Here is a 14,063-nt window from a genome sequence, read left to right as displayed (position 1 = left end):
TGGACACATGAAATTATATGCTCTATGTAGATAAGGTGAGCTACATGCCCACATATGAAGTCTCTGTACCCCAGGATAACAAGGTCATTACGTGAAGCCTAACCTGAGTTATAAGTCTTGTTACAGAATCTTGCTTCTGCATCTCAGATGATGACTCAGTAACTCAGAACTAAAGCCCTACTCCCAGGATTCGGGATGCCTAAAGTGTTGCTTCGCACATGCCACTCACTTATAAACTTTAAAAAATTTCATCATCTATTACTCAAATCTAAAGTTTAAATCCTGTACACTCTGTTTCAGAGTTCCCTACCATTTATCAGCATTTGAACTGCTTCTGTAGCCTTAAATTATTTTTCTTCCAATCAAATATTTCACTACTTGACTTTAATTAATTTATTTATTTTTGCTGTGTTGTGTCTTCATTTCTGTGCGAGGGCTTTCTCCAGTTGTGGCAAGCGGGGGCCACTCTTCATCGCAGTGCGCGGGCCTCTCACTATTGCAGCCTCTCTTGTGGAGCACAGGCTCCAAACGCTCAGGCTCAGTAGTTGTGGCTCAAGGGCCCAGTTGCTCCACGGCATGGGGGATCCTCCCAGACCAGAGCTCAAACCCATGTCCCCTGCATTAGCAGGCAGATTCTCAACCACTGCGCCACCAGGGAAGCCCCAGTACTTGATTTTACAAACCTTTAAACTGGGCTAATGTTTTGTTCTCAAATCCATTGTTTGTATGGTCTCACCTCTGCTCCTTAGCTCTCTCACCTGGAATGATTACCAGCCACCTCCTCACTTCTTCCTTCAATCACTTCATTCAAGGAGTATTTAGTAAGGCTCTGTCATGCACAAGACTCTGTACTTGACTGAGAATATAAGATAGATAAAGAGCAGGTGTGATCTTACTAAGTTGACTATCTGTGTCTTCTTCCCTTCCGAATGCTAAGTTTCTTCAGGACAGGTGCCATATTATGTTTCCTACCTCTGTTTCTCTGCCTCTTCAAAAGCCTTGCCAAAGGTGATACTCAAGTCGATGTCTGTTTGAGAAGACAATGTCAGTACACAATTGAGAGGGTAGGAGGACAGGCGGCAGAAAGGTCACAGGTGTGATGTGAAGGGAGTACTATATTGGGGCATGGTTGGGCCGTAAGGTGAAGAGAGTTTCACTTTCCAGATACTATCAATTGTTGTCTAATACTCCTAGTTGCAGAAAACTTAAAACTTATTGTTCTTGAATTCTCCAGATCCTCCCTACACACAATCATTCCCCAAACCCAATTTTTCTATACGTTCAATGTGTCCCATTTCCAGCATTTCTTTCTCATTTCAATTATCATGATCCTTATTCCGGCATTCATTTCCTCATAGCTGAACCATGGCAGGCCCTCCAAATAGCTCCTCCGTGCCCTAGACTACTTTAGGTTAATCATCCTTCTAGGTAAAACTAAGGAGTTTGGCTGTAATCAGTAGGAACTTTTTAAAAAGGAGAGGCATAATTAGATTTGAATTTAAGAAAGAGTTGTAGCCAGTAATGACAGAAAGAAGAGACAACTATAGGCGACTGCTGTCATAACAGGGCAAGTAATGATAAGAGCCTGACTTAACCTGGAGGACAGAAGAGGAAAGATTTGAGGGATGAACTCAAGAGGGAGAATCCATAGAACATTGAGATTGGTTAGATATGGGGAGAGTCAGCAAGGGGAAGGCAAAGATGCTAGTGGTCTGAACAACTAGGACAAAATGACAACAATCCCTGCAACGGGGAACAAAGAGGGTAAACAAGTTTGTAGAGAGGACTGTGAGTATAGTTCTGAACAAACAAGTTGAGTTGGGGTTCCCTGTGACAGATCCAAGTGTAGATTTTCTGTGGCCTTTGCTATGTAGAAGGGGTACATGCAAAAGCCCCCAGCTTACTCAGCAGCTGGTTCCCAGAACTTGTAGCACCTGGGAAAGTAATTTTCCCAAGCAGGGGCATGGGCAGACTGGGAAGAGTTCCCTGGGTAACCCTGGCTCATGCTCTCCAGTTGTCAGCTTTCTGCTGTGCTTTCCCTCCCACTCATCAGTTGTGGGACACTTCTACATCTCAAGGGTCAAGAAGACTAATTTGTTTGTCCTTTAGTCAGCATATTTTATAGATGTAAAGTTGAGACATTTAGACTAAAATATATGAGCACCACACCCTCTGTTCTAGGCAGGATGTCTAGCTTTAGGTGTATGTGTGTAGAAGAGAGCCCTTAGAGAAAAGTTAAAGTGGCAAAGTTACCTAATTAAGAAATTGTCATTTAATTTCTGTAGATTAATCTGCTAAAAATGAAAGCTTCCTAGCCTCTTCCCAAGAGAGACAGAAAGGCTTTTAATTTTTGAGGCCTAGAAACTTTTTCTATACCCCCAGGGGAAAATGAACAGATTTTGTTTTCCAAATGATAGACTTAGAGGAGATCTATTTGGATAGGATAAGAAGGTATGGGTTGAAGACTTTGTACTTCCAGAGCAAAGGGGTAGAGGAGGGTGGCCAGGATCAGTTAAAAAGATCATTTATTTCAAGTCTGGAAAGATGAAAGGCTATTGTACTAGTGGGACCTGCTCACACACTACATTCTGGAGGTAGAAGGACCTGAGAGGACCTGTGTGCTTTTAGAGGAAAGACACTACATGACCTGGAGCCAAGATGCTGAGAAGTCTTAATGGAAGGGCTACTGAAAGAGGCTATTTGGTAACTTCCCAGAGTGCTAGTGCCTAAAAGAGAGCAGAGAACTTGGCTAGACAGCAGCACTGCACAGTAGAAGATGCTCTGGTAAGGTCAACCACTAAAGGACAGAAAATCATTCATGGCCAGTCCTGAACCACTCAAGACCTGCCATCGAGCAAAGGGAGAGACAGTCTCCCATGACCTTTTGCCTCAGTCTGTGTTCTAGTGATTGGCATTCCATTTTCCATAATTCTCAAACATGATGTGACTTAGAAAAATAATGAGTTGAATGTAACTTTTCTTGTATTTGTTATGGATACACACACATTTGAACTACGTCTAAACACATTGATTTGTGGAGCTCTTCATCTATATATAATTCTGCAAGTACAAGGGATTATTCTATTATGACCAAAATTCCAGAAGTAACTTTTTGCAGTTTGTGTTGCAAAATACCACAAACCTACAACTTTGTCTAATATGTTATGAAACGTTCCAAGATTTTACTAGCTTGTTTGTCCTGAAACTAAGTTTCCTTCTTAAGTGAGCCAGAGGAACATCCTGAATGATAACAAAGTGCTAAGCAAATTAAAATATATGTAATATATGACTTTGCATTTAAAGACGTGGCACATAACAGGAATACACAGTTAAAGGGGCATCTTAATACTTGATGATCATCACATAGATGATATGGATGTCTTCATATTAAAAACAAATATGATTTATAAAATAGCAGTTGCTCTTTTCAAAATTGTTGGTGGAGAAAGACAAATACCATATGCTAACACATATATATGGAATTTAAGAAAAAATAAAAAGGTTATGAAGAACCTAGGGGTAAGACAGGAATAAAGACACAGACCTACTAGAGAATGGACTTGAGGATATGGGGAGGGGGAAGGGTAAGCTGGGACAAAGTGAGAGAGTGGCATGGACATATATACACTACAAAACATAAAATAGATAGCTAGTGGGAAGCAGCTGCATAGCACAGGGAGATCAGCTCTGCGCTTTGTGACCACCTAGAGGGGTGGGATAGGGAGAGTGGGAGGGAGGGAGATGCAAGAGGGAAGAGATATGGGAACATATGTATATGTATAACTGATTCACTTTGTTATAAAGCAGAAACTAAGACACCATTGTAAGGCAATTATACTCCAATAAAGATGTAAATAAATAAATAAATAAAATTGTTGGTGGATTGGTTACAGAAATAATAGAGTAAAGCAGAAAAAAATAGGAATTCACTAGGAGAACAAGAAGAAACCTGCATTCTAAACCAGTATATTTTATAATTTCAAGGAACAAAAGTCACAGTGTTTTCTATACTGGATAACAACACTCAACTTTCCTCTTTTCTCCATTGGTTAGAAAGAAGCTTGTCTCATATACCTTACAGATAAATCTCAAAGGAGAGATGGAATAAGCCCAAATGACCACTGTGACCACTGTGGAAAAGTCTTTCAAGGATGTGCCACTTGTCCATCTTGCTCTCACTTTCAGTCAAACATAGACAAACACCTGTTAACTAGATGACATTCCTAGCCTGACATATTACAACTTTAAGTTCCCCTTGTTAAAGGACACACTTGTTTCCCTATCACATTTGAATGCATAAGAATATATATATAACTGTATTATTACATACTTTATAAAATATATTGCTTTTATAAAAAAATACCCCCAAAATATTTTTGATAGTGGTTTAATTGTCACTTTTTTCTATTTCTGCCTTCTCACATACTTCTTGTCTTTCAAGGCCCACCTTCCTTATGCCTTATTTTACAAAATTCCCTGAAGTCTTTAGGTAGATGTGATACCACCTTCCTCAGAAGTCCCATTATATATTTACTTTATTTATCCAAGAATCTACTTATTCATGAAGAAATCTGCCACTTGCCTTACATGGTTTTATGTGTTTGTCTTACATATAAAATACAAGTAAGAAATGCTTATTATTTATCATAACTTATTTTTGTAAATAATTGAAGTTTGCATAGCTAATGAAAACCTAGGTTCATTTAAACTAATTCTTAAAGGATGATTACAACAGAGCAGAGTCTATTCTCTTGAAATTTCAAATTTGAAGGTAAAATTTCTGCACATATTATAAAGACTCAAAAGTGCTTGTATAGTTTTGGTTTGACCTCAGGCATAAAGAACTTTGTTTTGGCTTTCCCCAAATATATTCTGGAAGGGCTTGGATTAGGACTTAATCATTTTTAAGCACCATGAATAACTATGATTTGAATGTAAGAGCACTCTGGGTAGTTGTATTATTTCCTTTCCTATTGATACTTCTACCTTGTCACAAGACTAACATATATTTTATAAGACTGTAAAGTCAAGCACTGTACATTAATTTATATTCTAGATATCAATTATAGACCTATAAGTGGACTAAGGAAAGTAGCCTACTGTTCTCTCTCACCGTCTCGATTATATAAGATTGGGATCTTAAACAACAAACTCAACATATATTTTGCACATCACACTTCAACAAAGATTCCTGTGGATCTTTCTTATCATATCTACTCTCCTGGGCGGGTGGGGTTTGGGAACAAGGGCTGAGGATGGAAGTAAGTGGTGGTCCCAGGCCATAGAGCACAGAGCCAAAGTAAGCCAGAGGCTTACTTGGAGATGAAAAGCAAGGGGCAATGAGTAACTGCTGCTCTTGATAAGTGGAATCAAGGGTAAGAAGAAGCAAGGAAGGCTCTGCAACATTAATCTTAGCAGGTTGTCAGAGAGCAAAGCCAGGATTCTCCCAAAAGTGTGGACAATGAAATCTAGCCAATTTAAACTTTTAAACGATTGCATTTTCAACTTTGTTTGGTAGGACTGGTTTGTTCTACACAAAAATCCAGATACAGTAAGAGTGATAAGGAGACAGTATGTCTTTAGCCACTATTTGATTTTAGAATCGTCTCGCTCACTTTCTTTTCTTGTTGTGTGTACTGAGATACCATAATAAGGAAACTCAGGGTATTTGTTGAAAGGAATGAAATAATTTCTCTCCTAGAGGCTTCTAAGATGCATTTATTGTTATATATTTTCCATCTCCTACTTGCAGGCAAACAAAGGTGACCCAGACACTTTGTGATTCAGTGCTGGAATAGGCTTGGTTCAGAGGAGACTATTTGTGGAGATACCACTGCCCTTTGCGTGCATCTAAATGCCTCCACTGATATCCTCCTACCCTAGCATTTAGAACTGACTTTACTTTCTCTACCACATTATAACGTACTATTCACTTATAATGAATTGATTTATTACAGATTTGCATTAATTTTGTACTCACTTATAAACATGTATACTTTGCGGTTAAAAACAAGGTGTATCCAATGAAGCACAAGTTCATTCAATGAGTGACTGTGCTAGCCTTTGAGATTATACCAATGAAAAAGCATACAATCTGGCCTTAGAACCTCACAATCTGACACAACAAAGATGACCCACATAAGTAGTTTTCTTGACTGAAGAACTCACTGGACATATCAATAGAACTAAACTTCATTGAGTTTACTGATGAAGACTCAAGTGGGTGATGTTATATTTTATCCAAAGACATGTTTATGATTGCAGTAACAAATTAAGTTACTGTAAAGTTTTGGTCAACATTGTTTCCCATAGCACATCTCTTCAAGCAAAGGAAACCTGGACATGTAGTTTCAATGACTCATTCATGAGATGACAAGACTCCCTAAATTCGTGGTCCCTTTCAGTTTTACTCTAAGCTTGTAGGAAACACTAAGACCAATTCACTCTTCATATTTATTCAACAGAATTTTATTTTTACTTATCTTTATTCCCTAATTCAAGTATAAATTGTATATCCTCTTATCCTGGGTTTGACAGAGTCCAGCTTTGTTACTGTCTGGAAATAGCGTTCCAATTCTCTATTTATACTGATGTTTATGTTTTGGCAATAGAAGGAGATAGTAACTGAAGACATTTAGACTTATTTGTGTCAGATAGAATTTATTAGTTCTTTGGTATGTTTAATTATGATAATAATTTAAAATAACCTACAAATCTAAAGGAGTCATTCTTTTAAAAATATACCCAGTGTAATTTTCTAAACATTATTTTACCTTCTCAACTAGCCACTCTCCAATTATAAATGAGGGTGATAATGTGCCACAGGCAGGCTGCCTCGCTCCTGTTAAGTGCACTTTATAATTCAGGCTTAAAATAATTATATATGTATTATTTATACATATCCACAGGACACTGTCCTTCCATCACTCCGATTGCTTGTTACTACTGCTTCACTCATTATTTTATTTACATTTTATAGACGAATTGCACACGTAAATTCTCATTTAAATTAAATTACATTATTTATTTAATTTTGGTTACAACAATCTACTTTTTGAGGGTCAGAAGGTACCAATAAATGCAAAGAGCACATCAAATTCTGTAGCAAATTCCATTTTAACTAATGCTTCTGTTTTGTGCTTGTTACGTATCCTGACTCTCATGCCAGTTTTTCCAAGCTTGGTCTCCACACACTACTCTGTGTGTATTTATCCTAGCAGCCTTCCCATTTCCAAACTAATGAAAGAACTGTCTCAAATTGCTAGTGCCACCTATTAGCAGAAGCATAGAACTGCAAATCATGGTAGTTCCTTTAAACAGCACCTTAGAAGTCATGAAGGGTAAAATCCATCCCAAGACTCACACTGGTTCTAACTTATGTTTACAACTGCTGGTCTTTTTAAAATCAGCTTTCACCGCATGAACTAAGATACTGTCACGAGTTTTGGAGATTTTACTTACAGCTTTGCATTAATGGATCATTTTATCATAGGTTTTTATTTTCATGAAGGTTTGATAAGTGCAATGTCTTCATCAATTAATATGTAACTCTCTATGCTATAATATCATGACTTTGTAAATGAATGTTATAGATAATGATCAATTAAAAATTTATTTCAGTACTGGAAGAATTTTAAAAACTCAAGTGTAAATTCTACTTAAAATAGTCCTGACTTTAGATTTTACAGTTCTCCAAAATGATGTAAAGGTGTGTGTGATATTTTGATCTTGGGAACTGTGATACGTAGGTGTACCACTGAAGTTTAAATGAGAGAAACTGGGTTAAGAAGTTAAACCACACACTTCCTTACAGCTGACTTTAAGTTCTTGATAACTTTATAAGTTACTTAAAGCTCACATCTCAAATACAGTTATATATTCACACTAAATAGAAATACATTATGCTCTGCCACCAACACTTTAACTTTTATTTTGTTACTAGGAACATATGCAATCATACTGATGGATTCCAATTAAATTTATTCCTGAAAAATCCTTTAATAGCATTAATTCTTCAATATAGAATTTAAATATAATAGACTGAAAATCACAACATATTTTAAAATCATGTTTGATTGATACATGATAATGAAAAAAGAAAACAAAGAAAAATTAGTTATCACAGATCTATACCTCTATTTAGTTGCCTAAATATTTAGGCATTTCATATCATTGACAATAGCGGAGTCTAGGAAATAATTTATATGAAGAGAAATAACAACCTAAAAAAGTTAGAATTGGAAAATTCATCTCTTCAGTATTCAGGTTTCCTTAAGCTATTAAAGACTACACATCATTATCAAAAGTTGGTGAGTTATCTTACATGGGGTGGTTTTGTGGTCTTAGTCATTTTCTTACTTGCCAAAGTCTGCACTGATAAGTTATTATTTCAAAGGCCAATCTGGTTGGCAGCTCCAAACAGAGAAGCCTCAAACTGGAGACTTTCACTAGCTCTCATTTGATCTGATCCGCACTGGATCGCAAGATGTGATACTGTGCATTTCGTTTTATTTTGTTTTTTATTATTTTGCCTGGATATACTTGTCGAGTAGATAAATAAAAAGTTCTAGCTTTCAGCATGCTCAAATCGAAGACTTCAGAACGAAAATATGATTTTTAAAGTTAAAAGAATTTGGGAAGAAAAGGCCATACTAAATAAGAATCAGCAAATAAGAGATCTGATGCCATATATGCAGTGACTACTGGAGATAAGGTATTGCAAAGAATTTATAATGTCTTTGCTCTGTGAAAACATACATGTTACTACCCTACTCTTCAAAGACACATTCCATTTTAGCTATGAGGAGATTTCCAGTATAAGACAAATTCCATTTTATATTATTACTTGAATACTTGAGATATTCATGAAGACTTTTCATGAGACTCAAAAGATCATGCCTGGGGCTTCCCTGGTGGTGCAGTGTTTAAGAATCTGCCTGCCAATGCAGGGAACACGGGTTCAAGCCCTGGTCCAGGAAGATCCCACATGCCGGGGAGCAACTAAGCCCGTGCGCCACAACTACTGAGACTGCTCTCTAGAGCCTGCGAGCCACAACTACTGAGCCTGCATGCCACAACTACTGAAGCCCGCGCACCTAGAGCCCATACTCTGCAACAAGAGAAGCCACCGCAATGAGAAGCCCGCGCACCACAACAAAGAATAGCCCCTGCTTGCTGCAACTAGAGGAAGCCTGTGCAAAGTAGCAAAGACCCAATGCAGCCAAAGATAAAAAAATAAATATTAAAAAAATGATCATGTCTGCTATAATATACATATGTAATTTAACACATGACTATCTTTACAACCAATAACAATTTTATTTGTAAAGTATTTTATTATAATTTACCACGTGTAGATTGCCAAGATTGTTTTTATTAACTCTAAAATATTAACATAAATTTTGTCCTTCAGGTATATTCACCTATTCATATATGTGTACACATATATGTATGAATATGTAAATATATGCTTGTGCTTTGGCAGACTAATGAAAATCCCAGAAAAGTCAACAAGTTTAATTAGTAAATCATTATTCATACAAATTAAATTTTGATGTGGTCATAATATATTGAATAATGGCAAATAAAAAAGGTTTTGCAAGTTTTAATTCATAATTTTTAATTAAACATTATCATCTCTCAAAAAGATATGTCTGAGAATTTTGATTTAACTAATAATCTCATTCTTACAATAATTAAACAATTTGACTCTGGAAAAAAAACAAAACAAAAAAACCTTTACAAAGTATGAAAAGAAAGCCTCTGAAATGTCTACCATTTATTTAAGGGCTATTTACTAAGTCCTCCCTATGAAGGTAAAGTTAAAGGCACTGATACAATCTTTGGATTCACATGATCACCGTCACATTCAGACTTGCATGTGTCTTTGATTTCTACTAAAACTGAAGGACACAATGTCCTGGAAAAGCTCATTACACTGAGTGATGGAATGTTTGTCATGTGTTTAAAACCCCAGACCTAATTTATTTCCTTGTGATTTCCATACGTTTTTCTGAAGTCTTCATTGTACCACACGTTCCAAAAGGAAGATTTTATGATAATCTGGTATTTCATGAGAAAAGTGAAATTTGACTAGTTTCGTAGGGCAAATAAACAGTTATTCATCAATTTTAAAAAGAAGCATTATAACATCTAGCTATATCACATGAATTTAAGGAAGGGAAAAGTATCTCTGAGTGAATGTTTCTTGAGGATAATTTGTATGTGACTGCTGAGATTTACAGAGTTCTCACATTTTCTTCCCCCGCAAGGATTCTAAATCAGATTGGTTCAGAGGAAAAGCCAGCCTACCCCATTTTTCTAATATTATCACTTCTCCAGATGGTCCTGAAAACATCTATTTAATTCCTGTTCCTAGAAAGTAAAGAGGTACCTTATTAGATATATATGTATATCCACTACAAAGGCTGCCTTCTTGTTCTTACTTCTCTTTCTTTCTCATTTAACATATCAAATCTCTTTTATCTCCTACCAGGCAAAATGACAAGTAGAAAGTAAGCACAGTGATTGCCTGAAACTTCGTCTTGGCAACCTGAGAAATGAGAGGGTTAATGGTGGATCTTTGAAAACAAGTGACCATGGGAAATTAGGGTTGGCAGGGATTTAACTCTTCATGAATCATGCTGGAATATTTTTAAGGGCAAAGCAGTGGATGTTTTAACTGTGTTTGACATCTAATTAAGAAGGAAAAAGAAGTAGCTAAAAAAAAAAAAAAATCTCTATTACAGCTTGGAAACAAAGTACTGACAATTGGCTACCAGGCAGTTGCTTTGGAAAAACAAGTGTACACATAGAGACAAAAAGGTAGTGACAGACCAATAAAAGGGCAGAAGAAAAATTGCTTGGGCCATCCCTATTATTCTTTTTGGTGTTGTTCACTTCACAGCTTGTTTTACCAAATTGCCAAGCTCTAGGTATATCAATAGAATTGTTATGTAGCTGTAGGGCAGTTTTTGGTTTAAAGGAAAGCAGAATAATTCTAATGGATACCATTGCTAAAAAGAGCTCATAGAGACAGTTTCAAATATATACATCTCGTCAATATATACAACTCACTTCATTAGACAAGTTTAAAGTATTTGTATATAACAAAGGGCTATTCTAATTAAATGCTACCTTTTAATATGTAGAAAGAACTGCTGCCTCTTCTGCTAATGGAGAGTAATCCATTACCATGGAAATAAAATTCTTGCAAAATAAATAAGAATAATTCTCAGTTCCTACTGATTTTGCAATTTATTTAGCACTTAGACAAGTATCTCTAAATATAGATTTTTAAAATCCATGTCATGTTTCAAACTTACTCCAAAATTATAGCATATAGCTATTCACATATTCAGGAAGTAAACTCGTATATAAAACTTACTCAGGAATATAAACTTGAAGAAAGTGGACGATTAACCTAAGAATCCTTGGATGAAATACTCCCAAAGAGTAAAAATAGAAAACAAAAACTGATGAAAACACAGATACCATAATATCATACACTAGGAAAATAATTTAAAGACAGTTACTATATAAAGACACAATTGGGATTTAATTAAATATTTAATGGGTGCCATATGATTATTTTTAAAAACCTTATATGAGTACAGTTGCAATTCTGCTTGCTAATGGTTAAAATTCATTCTCATTTTAATAACCAAAAAATTATACCAAAAATAAATATATTTTCCAATTCAGTGTATTTTATCTAAGTATTAAATACAAACACATTTAGTAGGTGTTTAATTTTCTAATCCAAAGTGTGAAAAATTACATCTGTCTTTCCTATTTTGTGGTTCTCATTCACACTAGAGTACTCAGAAAGAGATGTTCCCCATCATGTGAAAATTAAAGAATATCTTTTCTGGCGTAAGAGCAATGTATAGTAGACAGACATCTCTACAGATAGATCCAATAATTTTCTTTCACATCATAGGCTAAAAACGAAATATAATTGAAGCTTCTTATTGCCCCACCCCCAACTGTAGAAATTTGAGAATCATAAGAAAGCAACACCCTAGGGAGTAAAACTACTTGACTTAAAACAGTTTAATCCTCAACTCCATGTTAATAATACCTCAGTTATATAAACATTCTCTTCCATTAAAAGTTATATATATCATCTTGGAATCCATATTAGCATGGAATTATATATCTGTCTATAAAATCTATCTCAACAAATATAGAACAAATATTTTCTTTAAAATCCTCATTAAAAAACAAGCATACACATTAAGATGTAACAAGACCGATCATGTGATAAGGCTTTTTTTTTCTTCTTAAATTTATACTTTTTTTGAAAAGAAGTTCACACAGCTAGCTGTACAACTAGAAAGTAGTATCTCTTCAGTTCTCACTGAAGTACATATAGAATCAAATAACATTACATTGCAAAGGCCTTAGCTTTGCACCAATTAGCCAAATACACAGTCTTTTGTACAATCATAACACACTGTGGAAAAACTAGTCTGTTCTCTCCAGTTTATATTCTCTTGGCAAACCATGATCTACTGCTTATGTTAAGCATCTGATTGTCAGATCTGAACAAACTGAATATTCATGATGACAATTAACTATTTACTGTCTAAAACTGAGAAAATACAATGTATCATAATAATTATTATAGGTGAGGCACTCACATCTACAAAGAGACCATTGTTGCAATAGTGGTTTTTAAAAATATTTTAATAGGAGTAGAGTCAGAAGAATTATCAGGATATATGATCACATATATAGATCAGTATTTACCAGGCATTCAGCTTTTCTCTGCAAATGTGATTAAATGTTCTTTGTTTGCATTTAAATTGTCATATATCCAACAGAAGCCATGCTTTTATAAAAAAGTGTTTCAATCATCTCCGAAAGACACACACGATCACAAAGGTTTCCCAGGTTAAACTAAAGGTTTTACGGTTTAGGTTGGGAGGGAGTTCAAGGAATGAAAATGCAGGGGGCAGGGGGGCATTAGAAAGCTAGTCAAATAAAAGGAAAAGAAAAACTTACCTTTGTAGGATAATTTCAGCCTTGGCACATTGTTCTTCCCATTTGGATAGTTTGCTCTTGCTGTAAGTAATACTCCCCAGAAAAGACAGACAATCCTAGCGAACCAGCCCATGCTGCAGACACTGTGGGTCCTATGCTGCTTCAGTCTCGGGTCCTGTATTGTGCGGCCACAGAAGTTCAAACAATCTGGAAACTGGAGGTAACAGGTGATTTAGGTCAGTTTCATTCATAAATGCAGACAATCAAGACCTCCAAGCAACACTAACACCTCTTCTTCTGTAACAGTCACTGAAGCCCAGAAACTTCAAACCCTCCAAAAAAAAAAAAAAAAAATCGAGCCAGGCACCGGATAATGAGGCACAACTGTTGTGTGGAAAGAAAAAAAAATCAACAAGGGCTGCAGTAGTGGTGCTTAAGAAGCAGTTCCTTTTATCTAGACTCTTCTGATAGCTGGCGGACTCTAATCCTGCTGCCTGCTTCATTCGGTTCCGGGGAAGCAGAATGAAAGGGGAACAGAGAGAGAGAGAGAGAGAGAGAGAGAGAGAGAGAGAGAGAGAAACCGTAAGCAGCGCGGACTTTTCCTGTACACATGTAGGCAGAGATGACACAAGATCCCACAGACAGGTTTTCCCAACACTCACTAGACTGGCTGACAATGGGAGAACAGGCGAGCTCAGCCCACTCCCCTTCCCTCCTGTCACACAACACATGCAAAAAACATCTCGTAGAGATTAGAGCCGGGAGCAGAACACTCCAACGTGCCTGTGAAAGGCATGTAGCTATAAATTTACTTCCCAAGGCAAGCGTTGTTTTATAGCCATTTTTAGGTGCAATTTTGATGAAAAAATATCTGAATTCTGCTACCTACATAATTTCTAACTCATGCTCATTATATAATTCTGCTTGGACTTGTGCGTTGTATGTTATACGTCTGTTTATGCCTATATACGTCTATGGATATGCATATATATGTCTGTCCTTTTCATCAATATAACTTTAACCACTGGAGGTTTTAAAACCTTGTTAGCAATCATTCCCTTCTCCCAAGAAACCCC

General features: G+C 36.2%; 1 protein-coding gene across 2 annotated transcripts in view; it reads right to left on the bottom strand.

Moving 5' to 3' along the window:
• Positions 1-13,728, bottom strand: part of SEMA3A (semaphorin 3A) — a 228,951-nt gene extending 215,223 nt beyond the window's left edge. The window contains exons 1-2 of one of the 2 annotated variants that reach the window (XM_032642551.1): positions 13,650-13,728; positions 13,009-13,201 (exon numbers count right to left, since the gene is read on the bottom strand). In XM_032642551.1, the coding sequence (XP_032498442.1) occupies positions 13,009-13,201; positions 13,650-13,718 (262 nt within the window). In that variant the 5' untranslated portion in view covers positions 13,719-13,728. Of the gene's footprint in view, positions 1-13,008; positions 13,494-13,649 lie in introns of those variants that run through there. The other variant, XM_032642552.1, reaches the window with a different exon arrangement.
• Between the last annotated feature and the right edge of the window lie 335 nt (positions 13,729-14,063).

The sequence above is a fragment of the Phocoena sinus genome, chromosome 9, assembly GCF_008692025.1.
Source record: "Phocoena sinus isolate mPhoSin1 chromosome 9, mPhoSin1.pri, whole genome shotgun sequence".
In the NCBI taxonomy this organism is placed as follows: domain Eukaryota; kingdom Metazoa; phylum Chordata; class Mammalia; order Artiodactyla; family Phocoenidae; genus Phocoena; species Phocoena sinus.
Note: the sequence above shows the minus strand (reverse complement) of the source record. Positions and strands in the feature narration are given on the sequence as shown.